Source organism: Aotus nancymaae, unplaced genomic scaffold (genome assembly GCF_030222135.1).
Source record: "Aotus nancymaae isolate 86718 unplaced genomic scaffold, 86718_ANA_hifiasm-v0.15.2.pri h1tg000011l, whole genome shotgun sequence".
Classification (NCBI taxonomy): domain Eukaryota; kingdom Metazoa; phylum Chordata; class Mammalia; order Primates; family Aotidae; genus Aotus; species Aotus nancymaae.
Genome location: NW_026988422.1, coordinates 48,699,607 through 48,716,610, shown reverse-complemented (window position 1 = coordinate 48,716,610; position 17,004 = coordinate 48,699,607). Strand labels below are relative to the sequence as shown.

General features: G+C 41.5%; 1 protein-coding gene across 4 annotated transcripts in view; it reads right to left on the bottom strand.

Moving 5' to 3' along the window:
* Nucleotides 1-1,714, bottom strand: part of CHURC1 (churchill domain containing 1) — a 28,980-nt gene extending 27,266 nt beyond the window's left edge. For all 4 annotated transcript variants that reach the window (XM_064374941.1, XM_064374942.1, XM_064374939.1 and 1 more), the window contains exon 1: nt 1,606-1,714. In XM_064374941.1, the coding sequence (XP_064231011.1) occupies nt 1,606-1,644 (39 nt within the window). In that variant the 5' untranslated portion in view covers nt 1,645-1,714. The remainder of the gene's footprint in view (nt 1-1,605) is intronic.
* Nucleotides 1,715-17,004: the final 15,290 nt, after the last annotated feature.

The window sequence follows — 17,004 nt, the reverse complement described above, 5'->3', positions numbered from 1 at the left end:
CTATTTGTAAGACTTTTCAGGTTGCTGTGTAATTGTAGTTTCATTGTTATAATTCAGGGTTTCTCAACCTGCTCACTATTGACATTGGGAATGATACTTTGTTGTGGTGGCTGTCCCATGTATTGCAGGATGTTTAGTGGCATCCCCTGCACCATCCATTAGAAGTCAGTAGTGCTTTCCCATTTGACAACCAAAAAATGTCTCCAGATATTGCCAAATGTCTCCTAGGAGGCAAAAATCACTCCTGGTAGAGGACTACTGCACTACTTCATTCACTTCCATTACTCATTCATTCATGTGTTCCATTCTATGAATATATCACAGTTATTTTTCCAATCTACCACCAAAAAATAATGCTGTTATCAACACTCTAATAAACGTCTTCAGAAGCATATACACGTTCATTTTTCTAGAACGGGAATCGCTGGGTCATTTCTGTATAAGGCTCACCCGTTTTTCCAAAGTGGTTGTATCATATGAGAAAATATACTGTTATATATGCTTCTCAAAAGCCTAAGTATTACCCATAAGATACTAAGGCATAAGCAACTATAGAGATTTTCTCCCTCCCATCCAATGCACCAATTCCATTCCTGTAATTTTCCCCCATCCTCCAGCTCCTCCTTACCTTGTTTTCTACCCTAATTACAACTGTCCTTCAAGTCTTAGAGGATGTCCACCTTTTCGCAGGGGAGAACACCACTATCTCCTATTGCCCTCCCCTTTCCCTAAACTTGAATAGCATTTCTGAACCGAACTGCACATACTCCCCAAAACTGTGAGCTCTTAGGCAGCACCAAAGCTGCCTTTTTATTTCTAATTTGAAATAAAGGATCCAGCCGGGCGCGGTGGCTCACGCCTGTAATTCCAGCACTTTGGGAGGTCAAGGCAGGAGGATCGCTTGATCCCAGGAATTTGAGACCAGCCTTGGCAACAGTGGGAACCTGTCTCCAAAAAAGAGAGGAGAAATAAAGAATCCCTTTCTGGCCTAAAGTAATCTAGCTACACATATATAAATGTTCAACAAAGATACCTTGAATGAATGAGAATAGACAAGCTTTGCAACCTCTTGAGCCTGAAAGTAACTGAGATTTAAAAGGCAGTAACAGCCAGGAAATCTGAATTCTAGTCCTGGCTCTCATCCATACAACTACAACGTGAATTTGGGCAAGTGATTTCCCCTCTCTGGACATCGGTTTCTTCATCTGCAAAAGTGTTAGAACAGATGACCTCTGAGGTCCCCTCCAGCGCTAGAATTCGGTAAGAAAACTAAACTTCATCAAATCGAGCTTGAGGATGAGACCGGAAGTGGGGGTGGGGGAGTCCCTCGGTTGTCGACCGGGGTTGTGGTGGCGGTGGGGTTCCTCTATTGCTCCCTGGAACTCAAGCGAACCGGCACGACAGCTAAGGTCATCCGCCAGGGCGGAGACCAGAGGTGCCGACCGCCACAGGCCATCCCCGGTGTACGTAAATACCGCTACCGGGTCACCGGGACCGGCATTGCGGGCGAATCCGCCCCACGTACGGTCTCTCTGGGAAGGCCAGTCTGGGGTATGAGACACCTCGGGGGCCGGCCACCGGCCAAAGGAGCGCCGAGTCGCTCACCCGGTTGGGATATTCCTTCTCCACACAGTCTCCACACATCGCGACGCAGTCAACAGGAAACGTCCTCCAACGCTTCCGGGAAGACGAAACCTCGCGAGAGCTGAGATACGGTTACCGCATGCGCCCAAGTACTCGACTCCTGGGTCTTCCGTCTCGGGAACCGATCCGAAGTCTCCGCCCCTTAGCAACTGTTGTCAGGGCAGGGCACAGTCTCTTTGGCACCCTGTGTCGGCAAAGGGTGGGGCTCCAGAAACCTTTGAAGAAAGGGGAAGAAACCTTATGCACTGACAGATGTTGGGGGAAGGGAAAGCGGATCTTGGGCTGAGTGAAGTTCTCACAGACGCCTTCCTGAGCTTAAGCTGACAAGAAAGGCAAATCACAACACACAAGAGAGGGAATTATTTCTCGCTACCCTATATACAAATCTGAAATGTTAATAAATACCTTTCTGTACCATTTCTTAAGGCAATGAAAGTGAGTAAGAGACCAGATCTCAGCAGGTGAATAAACAGTAACTGAAGTGTTTGGGAAGAGACACTTAGAGCGCTGCAGAAAATCTAAAACGAACACTTAAAATATAATTAGCCGTTCCAGAGTCCTCTGGGGGACATAGCAATGAGGAACGTATTTGTATCTCTCTCAGGTGTCACAGATGCACCTCAGTGGCGGGCAAGCACTATGTAAATAGAAAAATGACCAGGTGAGTTTTCCCTGCATCATTTCCCAATCCTGTGGATCTCAAAATCCTTTTGACTGGCGCCCCGCCTCTTTTTTTCTCTATGTATTGAAAGCATCTTATTATTCGCAACGATCTAATTAACTTGAATACGAATCTCCGAGGTTCGTCTCTGCATCAGAACAATGTGTCTTCATCACACCCCCCTACTCCAATGGGAATATCAGCATCCTCCCTCAGCCCTGCTTTATTGCTGTCATGTCACTGAAGAAAGATTAAGAAGCAGGGGAGACTCTGGGATCCAGATTCCTTAAAGAAGAGATTAACAACCATTTCAAAGCACACCAGTTTAATTGGGTTTGCTACTATGGGAATTATTTTTCCACGGAAGCATTGAAATTGTAACCTTTAGTATTTCAACTTTTAGTAAGTATCTGCAACTGTTATTAAAAATCATAGGTATGCTAAGAAACACTGCATGATCTAGAGCCATCAGAGTTTATTAGTGGAATAATTATAATGCCTCCCATTTGTATGACACTTTCAACCTTTCAAAAGTGTCCTCATTTGAGCTTGTAATTTTATGCTATTATGACCCTATGTGATTGGTAAGAAAAATATGTCTCCTCTTTTCATATGAGGAAACCACAGAAGTGAATGGTTAAAGGTCTTGTCTATGGTAAGAAAGCTACTTTGTAGTCAGCCAGGGCTAGGACTCTGTTGCTGTCCTTGGCTCAATTTCTGTCTAATACAGTAGCACTAGCCACTAATGGCTATAAAGCACTTTAAATACAGCAAGTTTGAACAGAGATTGTGCTGTACGTATATTCTGCACACTAGATTTGTAAGATTTAGTTTAAAATATGTAAAAATCTTAATGAATGTATATGATTATGTTGAAATAATTTTTGACATACTGGGTTAAATAAATGTATTATTAAATTAATTTCACCTGGTTCTTTTTTAATGTGGCTACTAGAAAATGAAAAATTACACATGTACCTTTCATATTCCTATTGGACCGGGCTAGTCTGTTCATTTTATTTTTCTTTTTTAAGGCAGAGTCTCACTCTGTCACCCAGGCTGGAGTGCAGTGGTGCGATCTCGGCTCACTGCAACCTCCGCTTCCTGGGTTCAAATGATTCTCATGCCTCAGCCTCCCAAGTAGCTGGGACTACAGGAGCACACAACCACAGCCAGCTAATTTTTTGTATTTTTAGTAGAGACGGGGTTTCACCATGTTGTCCAGGCTGGTCTCAAGTGATCCACCTGCCTCGGCCTCTCAAAGTGCTGAGATTACAGGCGTGAGCCACGGCCCCGGCTCAATTCTCTCTCTTCATCCATTTTTAAATGTTTTCTCTGTTTTTAAAGCCTAATACTGACTTTTAATCCTTACTTATTCCCCAGATACTCACAGTTTAGTCTGAGAGATAAAATGAGCATGAGTACCAATAATTACTGGCAGATTGGGGTTTAAGAACACAAAATGGTGAGACTTCACCCATGTGGAGGATTAGGGAAGAGGAATTTGGGCCTTAAAGCATGTATAGGATTTCAAAAAGCAGAGTTTTCTTTTGTTTGGTATAGAAATTTCAGTTGGACCATGCCAAGGAGTTTGGATTGTATTCCACATATGGTAGAGAGCCACAGAAGGTTTGAGCAGGAGAGTGTTGCCAGAGTTGTTGTTTAAAATTATTTTAGGCTGAGTGTGGTGGCTCACACCTGTCATCCCAGCACTTTGGGAAGCCAAGGCAAGAGGATAGCTTGAAGCCAGGAGTTCAAGACTGGCTTGGGCAACATAGTGAGACTCTGTCTTTACAAAAAATTTAAAAATTAACCTGGTGCGGTGGTGTGCACCTGCAGTCCTAGCTACTCAGGAGGCTGAGGCGGGAAGATCTCTTGAGCCTAGGAGTTTGAGGCTGTAATGAGCTATGATCATGCCACTGCACCCCTGCCTGGGCAACAGAGCAAGATCTTGTCCCTAAAAAAAAAATAAATAAATAAACAAGAAGATTATTTTAGCTGCATTTTATTGGGACTTAATGGAACTGAAAAAAAATGGACATGCGAAAGGCAGACGCTAACAGGAACCACAAGGGGGAGATGTATAGCTTTCTGCCTCATCACTGAGCATGTACACGACAAAAATTAATTAATTAAAAATTACACTACAATCATAGATCTCAAAGAGTATACCCATCAGCATGAAGTGATTTCATAATCTAAGGCACAAAAGACAATCAACATGTTTATAAATTTTTTTAACCTTCCTAGAGTTATATCATAACTTGTTATTAAAATCAGCAAGAGAAAAAAAAATGGTCATCATATTCATGGTCACAAAAGCTCAAGAGCTCAGGGCTATCTGTCCAGTGAAGTCCTCCATTTAAATCTAGCCACATTCAGAGAAGAGAGGCAGGAAATGAGACTCGGGGGAGGAGGTAGACAGGACCAGAAATTAAAGTGTGATTGTGGTAATGGGAATACAAAATTATCTGAGGTTGACAGATGGAAGAAAGGAAAATAGAGGCTACAAAGCAGAAGGAGATTAGCACCTGAATGAAATGAACAAGTAGTGGTGTAACATAAGAAAAACAGTAACAAAAAAATCTATTTCCTTTTCTCTTATAGGTAACTATATAAAATAAAGTTTGCAGAATCAATTTTATATTCTAATGGAATTTGCTCTGGGACAATACCCTGCTCTTATGGGTCTTTAATAAATAGGTGATGTCCATGATGTATATCAACATACACTGTTGCAGTTCACATATGAGATCATCTCTTGTTAAAGGAATTGCTTAAAGAAAATCTAAATGTTAAAATGACCCTAACTGCTGGCTCAATTACTTGTGCTAAACTATATCCCTGGGGCAAGATGAGGGATTTCCCTAAAAAGTGCGGTTTGAATCTCCTTTCAACACCTTCTATTTTTTCTTCTGCCTTATAATGCCAAGAGACTAAAAGGATACAATGCTGATCCTATCTATTCTTTTCATCTTTTGTTGAAAGGAATGAAAAAGTGCCCCAGCCTTTATGGTAACATCCTCAGACCAATTTCACAGATGGAGGAGAGCATGCTCATTTCCAAGCAGAAGCTCATCTGCTTGGTGAAGGTATAGGTCATTCTTTCCATTGTGTCAGGGAAAGTGTGAAATAAGAGGCTGTGGTTGTCTTCACCTGATGTCACCTGCCAGATATGAATGAATTAGCAGTAATTCTGGGTTAACACAGTGAATACAGGTGAGCCTGGCTGAGGACAGGTCCAAAAGCACTCCTAGAAGTTCAGGGTCAGCAGGTTTTTTTCTTAGCTCAGTGGCAGAGTTAGACTTTCTTCCTTTTAGGGTTCTCCTGCCCAACTTCAGGCTACTTCCCCATTCAGATGATAAACTCCAGCCTTTCAAACACATTTATTTATTTATTGCTTTTTAAAACTTTATTTCAACATAACTATGCTTACAGAAGTATATTCATATTGGTTAATAGAATGCAATTTAAGTTTAAACTTATCCTGTACAATTTGAATAAAAAACTTGGTACATGGTTTTAGACTTTAAAAGTGATTTTCAGTCTGGTTTATTTTTTGTCTATTTCAAATGTATAAAAGATCCTCCACCAGATGCTGCAAAAACCTTGAGAAAATGACCTTTGGTTTGCATGAGAAAAATAACACTGCTTAAGTTTATAAAATTGGTGCAAAAAAAATTGTTGTAATGCTTCAATTCCAGTTTAGAAAGTTCAATAACTAATAAACATGGAAATAGGTGTGAAGGAGCCTATGCACACATATGAAACTGTAAATATCTAATTTAGGTAATATTACATGTAGATTATAAATCTACACACACCAAGTTTCAGATAATTTCTTCAGTCTGAACTAACACTATTTGTTCACTTCATCTGCTGAGGTCAGTCAGGTAACTGGACATAGTAGTTGTTTTTTTGATGTATGCAAAAAAGAAAATTGAGTTCCTTCCTCAGCTTTTCAGTCCAGAAGTCAGTCTACTATGAGCAAGGTATTCCTTATGTTGTCAACATTCATGGAGTGACATACAATGAAGTCTACTTGGGTTTTAATTTGTATCAGCACTCATATCCAAAATAGTCTACAAAGTTAATGACCACATGACTTTAGAAGTGACTCCAAAAAATAAAATGGCCCTGCTTAGAAGATTAGAACAAAACATTCAGCAATAGTTATAAGAAGTCTTATCAAAAAAAAAGGCAGCCCCTTGTGAATTATACTTCAGTTTTTAAAAGTAGCCCCCAAATAAGAAGTAGCTCTGAAAAACAAAGAGGAAAAAATATAACTTAAAATATCTTTAAAACCAATGTGGATATAGTTAAAAGAAATACATTTGCTTAAATCCACCTAGGATTAAGGCTTATAGGGTATTCTAGTATTTCAAGTTTTGTTACTAGTTACTAAACATCAATTTACAAATAACATGTCCATTTTTTGAAACATATGACATTTAAAAGCAAGGGAATAGCCATTATTTCCCTCTGATTCTGTTTTTTTTTTTCACTCTCCTCACTTTTTTTCAAATATAGATTATCATTTCCATACAAAGTTTTCATGATATATGTCAAAATTTCTTAAATTGTAGCTTCTGAGGAAATATTATCTTTCAAATCTTACATGGATTGGGGTGGATTTTAAAAAATATTTTATGTATGTATGTATGTATATAGAGACGGGTCTCACTGTGTTGCCCAAGCTAGTCTCAAATTCTTGGGCTCAAGCAATCTTCCTGCCTCAGCCTCCCACAGTGATGGGATTATAGGCATGAGCCACCACAACTACCCAGAAGGAATTTAATAATCAAAATGCAATTGGGTTTCAGATATTTTACTGTGGGTTTTTTTCTTCCCCCAGTGTGTGCCTCAAGGATATAGTAAGACTTAGAGCAGGCTTTTGTTCTCTTCCACCTATACATGGACTCTAAGAGGTAGAGTTTGGAATTTTTAAAGAAACTAGGGAAGTGAGGAAAGGGAAGTCAAGAGACCTCTGTTTTGTCCTAGAGAATGACTAGCAGGTGGAGGGTTTACTTCAAGGTAACCCAGGCACAAAATTCACAGAAATAAAAAACTTGGGTAGTGTTGAAAAGAGTAGTTTTGATTTGGAATGGAGAAGGGGTACATAGAAGCGGCAAGGAATATCTGGAAAATAACATGGTGATTTAAAGTTAAAATATTAGATTTCAGTCCTCATTGTAACAATATAATTCAAGGGCCCTAAACAAGTTGCTTACTGGCTGGCCTTCAATTTTTTCATCTGTAAAATAATGACAATAATAAATACACCTATCACACAGGCTTGCTTTATAAAATGATACACAAATATTTTTGATATATGTGTTTTTACATATGACTTAAGGGTTTTAAGAAAAATAACTCTAGCCTAGGTCAGGCGAGGTGGCTCACGCTTGTAATCCCATCATTCTGGGAGGCCAAGGCGGGCGGATCATGAGGTCTGGCATTTGAGATGAGTCTGGCCCACATGGTGAAACCCTGTCTCTACTAAAAATACCAAAAAAAAAAAAAAAAAAAAAAGAAAAGAAAAGAAAAATAACTCTAGCTTTAAGCCTGAGGTAGTAGAAGGAAGGACAATAAATTAAGGAAGAGGACTAGTAATAACGCGAACTGCCTGATGTGTGAATGCATGTCTGCTTCAGTGGGTAATATGAGACTGTGTACTTTAACAAATTTGTACAAAGTGATTTGTATGTAACTGGAGAAACTGAGTGAGCATGTTGTGTTGGAGAGGATGCTGTGGTAGAAGGGTCATATTAGGGAGGAAACCACAGGAGATGGAGAAAAAGAAAGGCCAGGCTCCTCCAGGAAGTGGATTTGGAACGTTACATCAAGGCACAAAGAGAAAGGGAGCCTTTCTTGGAAGTGCTACTTTGGGCTCTACCTAATCACAGATTCCCAACCCTTCTAGTTCTTTGTCCTTTTTTCTCTTTACAAAATCTTCTTTGAGAACTAATGAGAGGGCCGGGCACGGTGGCTCATGCCTGTAATCCCAGCACTTTGGGAGGCCGAGGCAGGCAGATCACTTGAGGCCAGGAGATGGAGACCAGCTGACCAACACGGTAAAACCTTATCTCTACTAAAAATACAAAAAATTAGCCAGGTGTGGTGGCACATGCCTGTAGTCCCAGCTACTCAGGAGGCTAGCGCAGGAGAATCACTTGAATCTGGGAGGTGGAAGTTGCAGTGAGCCAACATCATGCCTTTGCACTCCAGCAAGGGCAAGAAAGTGAGGCTCTGTCTTAAAAAAAAAAAGAACTAATGAGAAAGTACATAGCAAGGTTTGAAAGAACTGAGGCATATTATTAAGCAATTATAGTAAATGGTGCCAAGAATGTAACAGTATCATAAATCTCATTATGTCACTGCTTTAAAAGCTCCATGATTCTCTCTTTTTTTTTTTTTAAGACGGGGTTTCACCATATTGGTCAGACTGGTCTTGAACTCCTGACCTCAGGTGATCCACCCGCCTCAGCCTCCCAAAGTGCTAGGATTACAGGAGTGAGCCAACGCGCCCGGCAAGCTCCGTGATTCTCTGTTGCCCTCAGGATAAAGACAAAATTCCTTCCTAGAGCACCCACAGCTTTTTAAAAGTTGGCCCCATCTACTTCTGTAGCCTTATGTCCTGCTGCTCCCTACCTCCCTTCCTGCTGTCATCCCATTTCCTGTTTCTAGCCTCACCAATTCCTCATGGCCCTCACCACACCAAAGTCTTCTCTTTCTAGTTTTTTGTGTGCTGCTCCTTCTGCCCAGAATAGCCTTTCTCTGCTCGTTGAATTCATATTCAGGTTCTCAGACATGGCTCAAACATCACCTCTTCCATAAAGACTGGATATTAGTATCCCTTTCCAAATCTCTCCCAAGTAGCTGGGATTACAGACATGCCCAGGTAATTTTTTATATTTAGTAGAGATGGGGTTTCACCATGTTGGTCAGGCTGGTCTTGATCTCCTGACCTCAGGAGATCCACTTGCCTTGGCCTCCCAAATTAATAACAGTTTATTAATTCCCCTATTATAGTATACACAGTCAGCTCTTGACTGCAAACTTGAGAATCATGCTTGTTTCCCAGGGCTATACCAGACATATAGGTGCTCAGTAAATATTTTTTGATTGATTACAAAAGCTGAACACACAGTTTCACTCTTCCTACCACCTTACTCCAAATTCCATAGCCAAAGGCAGCTACCATTCCATCTACCTCATTTGGATTTTGCTCTGTGCATTCCAGGTCTTTGCTTTCAACAGTTTTGAAATTCGAGAAGGAAAACAAACAAAAATAATTAGGAAAGTTTTGGTTAGAAATTAGTATCCCTTTTTCAATGAATTACCAATAATTTAATTGCTAAATCATGTCTTCATTCTGTGCCCACCAGAAGGAAGATTCTGCCTAAGACATGGATGACTCAACAAGGAGAACGACATGCCCTAATATCATTCAATTTAACACCTCATTGCTCTCTAGGAAATGATCTGTAAACTTAGCAGTTTGCTGCTTCATGCCTGGAAGTTTAGCAACAGCTTCCTAACTTCAATTGGTTATTTTTTTTTTTAACACAAAGTTTCACTCTTATTGCCCAGGCTGGAGTGTAATGGCACGATCTTAGCTCCCTGCAAACTCTGCCTCCCAGGTTCAAGCGATTATCCCACCTCAGCCTCCCAAGTAGCTGGGATTACAGGCACGTGCCACCACACCTGGCTAATTTTTTACATTTAGTAGAGAGGGGGTTTCACCATGTTAATCAGGCTGGTCTTGAACCCCTGACCTCAGGTGATCCATCTGCCTTGGCCTCCAAAAGTATTGGGATTACAGGTGTGAGCCACCACGCCTGGCCTTCAATTGGTTCTATACACTACTTTGTGTATCTCTTTTATAAATAATTGGATCCAGCCAGGTGTGATGGCTCACACCTGTAATCTCAGCATTTTGGGAGGCCAAGGAAGGAGGATTGATTGAGCTAGGGAGTTCAAGACCAGCCCAAGACCCTGCCTCTACAAAAAAATACAAAAATTAGCTGGGAAGTGGGTGTGGTGGCATGTGCTTATAATCCCAGTTACTTAGGAGGCTGAGGTGGGAAGATCACTTGAGCCTTGGAGGTCGAGACTGCAATGAGCTGTGATTGCACCATTACACTGCAGCCTGGATGACAGAGACCTTGCCTCTAAATACATATATACATACATACGTAATAGTTTTCATTGACTTGGGCTGAAGGAAGGTAGTCACTGTTTTACGGGCAAGGTGTCTACATCAGAGAGTGTTACATTTCAAAATTCAGAATGGTGCTCAAAATGTAAATATATCTGGAAGAAGTAATATGATGATATTAAAGCTCAGGAATTCAATTTCACTCAGATAATGTCTGGGGTACCTGCCTTAGGCTCACTTTTCACAATCAGGGTGCAAGGCAAGAAAAACCAGTGACCACAATACACAGTAATAACTGCTCTTTGGAATGCTCCTGGGGCCCAGAGAAAGGGCAGCCTGGGAGAGGTCAGAGAGAGGAGGGGACACAGTCTCAGCAAAGATTTTCCAGAAGCATTGATCCATCCGCAGACTCTTTTAAGCTTAGACTTAGGGAATGTTGGGCAGGGTGTTCCCCTGACACAAGGAACAATATGTGCAAAAGTGCAGAAATGCTGAGACAAGTTTGGAAGGGGTGTTACCTAGGGGAGGTTGCATAGATCTAAGTAACGCCACATCCTTTCATGAAGAGGATAAAGTTTTGACCCTTTAGTCAGGGGACGTTGGCTTCAAAGTTATGCCTCGGCCCAGTATCTGTGAAGGTTGTGTAATGGATTTTAAATTGCTCAGGCTTCTTCCTACCATATACCAGGATCACATTTTCCACCAAAGTGGTGGTGTGGAGCACATAAATGTGGACTCACAGCCCAGCTCTGTCACTTACTGGCCATGATGAAACATGTGGGAAAGGTACTAACTTCTCTGCTCCCTCTCCCTCATTTGCAAAATGGGAATGCGCCTTCCTCACGGAGTTGCTGTGAGAATTAAAGAAGAGAATCCACATAATCCAGGGTCTGACATATGTATTAAGTATTCCATAAAAGTTAGCTATGATGATGAAGATGATTCCAATTGACCTAATACAGATGTAAGAATAAGCGACTAGTAATCAAGGGGTGGTAATTAACTGCAACCCCATGAGAATCCCAGAGCTAGGAAAAGTCTTGAGAAGTCACTTAACGTATTCCTCTGCATCTAAGCTCAACGCTTAAATCAACACTGTTTGACCCTACCTACCACCAAGGGCTCTAATTATACTCAAGGAGAGATGGGGAGTGGAGGGAAGGGGTGAAATAAAATCACAAGTAGAAAGAAGGGAATGAGAGATAAAGGGAAAAGGAAGTGAAATGATAGGACAAATGAGATAGAAAATACACTTTTGTGGCAGATCTACCATTAAAGTCGCCTATTCCTGGCTTCAATCTTTCAAGGCAAGTGATGACTTCAAGTTAAAAAAGAACCAAAGGAGGCCAGGCGCGGTGGCTCATGCCTATAATTCCAGCACTTTGTGAGGCCGAGGCGGGCGGATCACAAGGTCAAGAGATTGAGACCATCCTAGACAACATGGTGAAACCCTGTCTTTACCAAAAATACAAAAATTAGCCGGGCGTGGTGGCGCGTGCCTGTAATCCCAGCTACTCAAGAGGCTGAGGCAAAAGAATTGCTTGAACCCGGGAGGCGGAGGTTGCAGTGAGCCAAGATTGCGCCACTGCACTTCAGCCTGGCGACAGAGTGAGACTCTATTTAAAAAAAAACAAAACAAAACAAAAAAACAAAGGAAGAACTGGGAACTCCAAGAAGTCAATATATCCAATAATTCTAGAGAGGTCCAGGTATTAAAAGATCATACGGAGAAGGAGTCATCTTTTATCTTTTTTTTTTTTAAATGAAGTTTTGCTCTGTTGCCCAGGCTGGAGTAAAGTGGAGCAATCTTGGCTCACTGCAAACTCTGCCCCGCTGGATTCAAGCAATTCTCCTGCCTTAGCCTCCCTAGTAGCTTGAATCATAGGTGTCCGCCACCACGCCCGGCTAATTTTTGTATTTTTAGTAGAGACAAAGTTTTACCATTTCGACCAGACTGGTGTCGAACTCTTCACCTCAGGTGACCCACCCGCCTTGGCCTCCCCAAGTGCTAGGATTACAGGCATGAGCTACTGTGCACGGCCATCTTTTATCTTTTCTAATTAGCTCTTTTGAGTGCGTGCGTGCGTGCGTGCGTGCGTGCTTGAGTGACGTTCTCTCACTGTTGCCCAGACTGGAGTGTAGTGTTGTGATCTTGGCTCCTTGCAACTTCCGCCTCGCGAGTTTAAGCGATTCTCCGGCTTCAGCCTCCTGAGTAGCTGAGATTACAGGCGAGCACCACTTTGCCTGGCTAATTTTTGTTGTTGTTTTTAGTAGAGAAGAGGTCTCATTACATTGCCCTGGCTCTAAGAAGCTCGTTATCAAACTCGAGAATATTTAGCGACTCTCTAGACAGACTATTGTGTGTATTAAGACCACTGATACTATGAAGGGCTCAGAGACTCTCATAGATACAAACAAAAATGCTAGACCAAATATTTACAGGTGAGATCTCTCTGAGAACCAAATTTTAGAGGTGTAGTCAAAGGGAAACATCCTTATATCGTCCCATGTACAAATCAGTGAATACTGTTGGTCATCACCTATTTATTTGGTAGGAGGAATTTTAGAAAGGCACAAACTGTCAGTAGTTTGAACAAAATGGTGTTCCTTTCTGGGGCTTTTGAACATCGACTCACACCCCTATGTGACTCTGACCTGCTACTCTTGTTGCATTGTTCTGTGAAGTATTTAGTCCTGAGAGATGATTCTGTCCTAATTATCTTTTACCCACATGTCCGTCTTTTTCCAGTCTGCGTTCTAGTTCATTTTCAGAGCATTCGCTCTCATGACCACTGTCTTGTTTTGTTTTATTTTTAGATCTTCCTTCTCTTCCTTTAGTTACTGGCAGTTGAGCACGGATAATTCTGAACCCGGGCCAGGTGCTAATTAAGCAAAATAAGTGAAGCAAGTCAAAACTTCCAAAGACTTGGTTTCAGGTGAGTCAGCCACCACAGCATTTTCTTAGGTGTAATTTTATTTTGATTTGATTTCTGTGAGTCCTGTGGTTGGGGCTGTCGTCTTTCTGCTGTGTGACAAAGCAATGCTAAAAGGATGTGTCAAGATACAGATGAAACACATTATTCAGCAGCTAGGCAACAGGGCAGAGCCTTGTGCCAGAGGCCTCAACCCAGTCCTCAGCAAAATCTTGAGGAAATTTTTTGATGTCACTATCTGTTTCTGGGGACATAGAGGTTTTTGTGTTTTTGCCAGAATGAAAATTGAGTAGTGAATTTTCTGCCTTTGAAAGTTACTCCTAACTCATGTTTCGTTCCTAAATAACAGAGTAAAGATATCATCATGATGAACAAACCATTTTTACATTTTTAGTGTATATTATGTGTAAGATGCTGGCCAGGCACCAGGAGAACACAGAGAAGACATAATTTACGCTCAGATGATTTCCTATCTTGAGGAGATTCGATAGATGCATTTAAATACATACATATATTTAACAAACAAATAAAAACTACCAGATAACACATGCCAAGTGCCAAATGGGTAATATATAAGTAGGTTGACCATATGGACCAGCTTGTCCTGACAGTCCCAGTTCACACCTGTGGGTTCGGAGTAATTGTGACCTCTTTAGCAAACATTACAATCTGGATGGTAAATTATATGTTCACATATGTACCAATGACTAATCTAGGAATCCAGAGGAAGGGGTGATTATTGGGCAGTTGGTGGTGAGTTTTTGAAACTGGTAGAACTTGAGTTGGTGGCTCACGCCTGTAATCCTAGCACTTTGGGAGGCCGAGGTGGGTGGATCACCCGAGGTCAGGAGTTGAAGACCAGCCTGGCCATCATGGTGAAACCCCATCTTTTAAAAAAAAAAGAAAAAAAAAAAGAACTTGAGTTGGGCCTTGAAGGAAGAGTTAGAGCAGAGGCAAGGGGCAAGTAGTCTACAGGGAGAAGATCAAGAACAAAGGCACCAGCCAGGCATGGTGGCTCATGCCTGTAATCTCAGCACTTTGGGAGGCTCAGGTGGGCAGATCATTTGAGGTCAGACCAGCCTAGCCAACATACTGAAACCCCATCTCTACTAAAAAAAAAAAAAAAAAAAAAAAATTTAGCCAGGCATGGTGGCAGGTGCCTATAATCCCAGCTACTCAGGAGGCTGAGGCAGGAGAATTGCTTGAACCCAGGAGGTGGAGGTTGCAGTGAGCTGAGATCATGCCACTGCTCTCCAGCCTGGGCAACAGAGTGAAACTCTGCAAAAAAAAAAAAAAAGACACAAAAGTGGACGTGGAAATAAAGTACAGTCACTGCACAACTCCAGGGGACACTGTTCACATTATATTCTCTGTGAATAGTATCCCCTGAAATGTACAAGTGTCAGCTCTAAGGGTATGTCATATTTGGGAGCAGTTGGAAAATTAGCTGGAGAAGAGAATTTTTGTAGAGGATTTGTGTAAGATAAGAATAAAAACAAGTATTAGCTGGTTGTGGTGGTGCACGCCTGTAGTCCCAGCTACTTGGGAGGCTGAAGCAGGAGGATCACTTGAGCCCAAGAGGTTGAGGCTGCAGAGAGCTATGATCACACTACTGCACTCCAGCCTGGGCAACAGAGCAAATCCCCATCTCAATTAAAAAATTTTTTTTAAATAATGAAAAGAAGTAAAAAACGGATAGTGGAGGATATTAAATGCCAGGTTAAGAAATGTAACTTTCGTCCTATAGGTGATAGGAATCTAACTGAACAGTTTTGAGTAGGAAATAATACCTACAACAAAATGTTTTTGAAAGAGTAATATTCCCAATGAAACTGTTCAATGTATTGAAAAGGAAGACGAAGGAAAAGAACTAGTTTCAAAACTATTGGAAATGCGTAGGAGAGAAATGATGAGTCTTAGCTAAGTAGTGGCAGTGGAAGAGGGATAGGAAGAGAGACTTCAGAGAATTTGCAAAGGCAGGATTGGTAAGAGTTTGGTAACTGGCCAACTGTGCAAGGAGAGGGAACAGTCAAGAATGACTCAAGATTTCCAATGTGAGTAACTGAGAAAACGGTGGTATCATTGATGAATGTGGGGAAGTTGAGAAGAGGGAGGACTTAACTTTTTGAGTGGAAAGACAAGCTCTGCTCCAGATATGATGACTTTGAGACATCCACTTGGAAATATCCAGCAGGAAATATCCAGTAGGAGATATCCAGTAGAATTCCTAAATCTACATCTCTAACCAGTATCTCCTGAGACAGGAGATCAAGGCTAGAGATGTAGATTTAGGAATTCTGTGGAGCATTGAATAATTGAATCAAAAAGTGTTTTCCTTCAAGAGCTTCAGTAGCAGGCAGCTCAAGATGATCACTTGGGTTGCATTTATATTTGTAGAGTAGATAGGAATATAGCTTGGAAAGAGAACAGAAGAGAGCCCAAAGGTGGAAGGAAAAAAGTGTGTGATACATTGAGACAACCAAAGGAAAAGAAAATTTCAAGCTGGAGAGGTTGTTCTACAGGGCCAAAGGCCAGAAAGAGGTCAAGGAAGATGAAAATTGAGAAAATTAATAGTTTTGGTGGTGAGGATGACACTGTGGACTTTAGAGGGTATGATTTTATTGTAACTATGTAGATGTGCTCCATGTTTTAAGGGTTGAGGGATGAATAGGTGGCAAGTCAAAGGAGGTAATGAATGAAGCCTGATTTTGTGAGAAATTTGGCAGTAAAAGAAGAGAAAAATGGGATGAAAGTTCAAGAAATGGCCACTATTAAGAAATTTTTTTTTTTTTTTATACTACTCCACTGTCAATAATAGATCAACGAGACAGGAAAGAATTTTTTTTTCTTTTTCCCGAGACTGGGTCTCTCTCTGTCACACGGGCTGGAGTGCAGTGGTACCATCAAGGCTCATTGCAGCCTCAACCTCTTGGGCTCCAGCCATCCTCCCACCTCAGCTTCCCACGTAGCTGGGACTACAGGTATATGCCACCATGCCCAGCTAATTAAAAAAAATTTTTTTAGAGACAGAGTCTTGTCATGTTGCTCAGGCTGGTCTTAAACTCCTGGGTTCAAGTGATCCTCCTGCCTCAGCCTTCCCAAGTGCTGGGATTTCAGGTGTGAGCCACTACTCTTGGCCAAGGAAGGATTTTAAAAATATATATATGGGCCGGGCGCGGTGGCTCAAGCCTGTAATCCCAGCACTTTGGGAGGCCGAGGCGGGTGGATCATGAGGTCAAGAGATCAAGACCTTCCTGGTCAACATGGTGAAACTCCGTCTCTACTAATACAAAAAAATTAGCTGGGCACGGTGGCGCGTGCCTGTAATCCCAGCTACTCAGGAGGCTGAGGCAAGAGAATTGCCTGAACCCAGGAGGCGGAGGTTGCGGTGAGCCGAGATCGCGCCATTGCACTCCAGCCTGGGTAACGAGCGAAACTCCGCCTCAAAAAAAAAAAAAAAAAAAAATATATATATATATATATATATGATAAGGAATTAATGTTATGTGTTGAACTATAGATAGCCCTTTATTTGCTTAGAATAAATTCTGATTTTTCAAATTGCTCACAGTCCTTTTTTCATCTGAATTCTATGCAAGAAATTT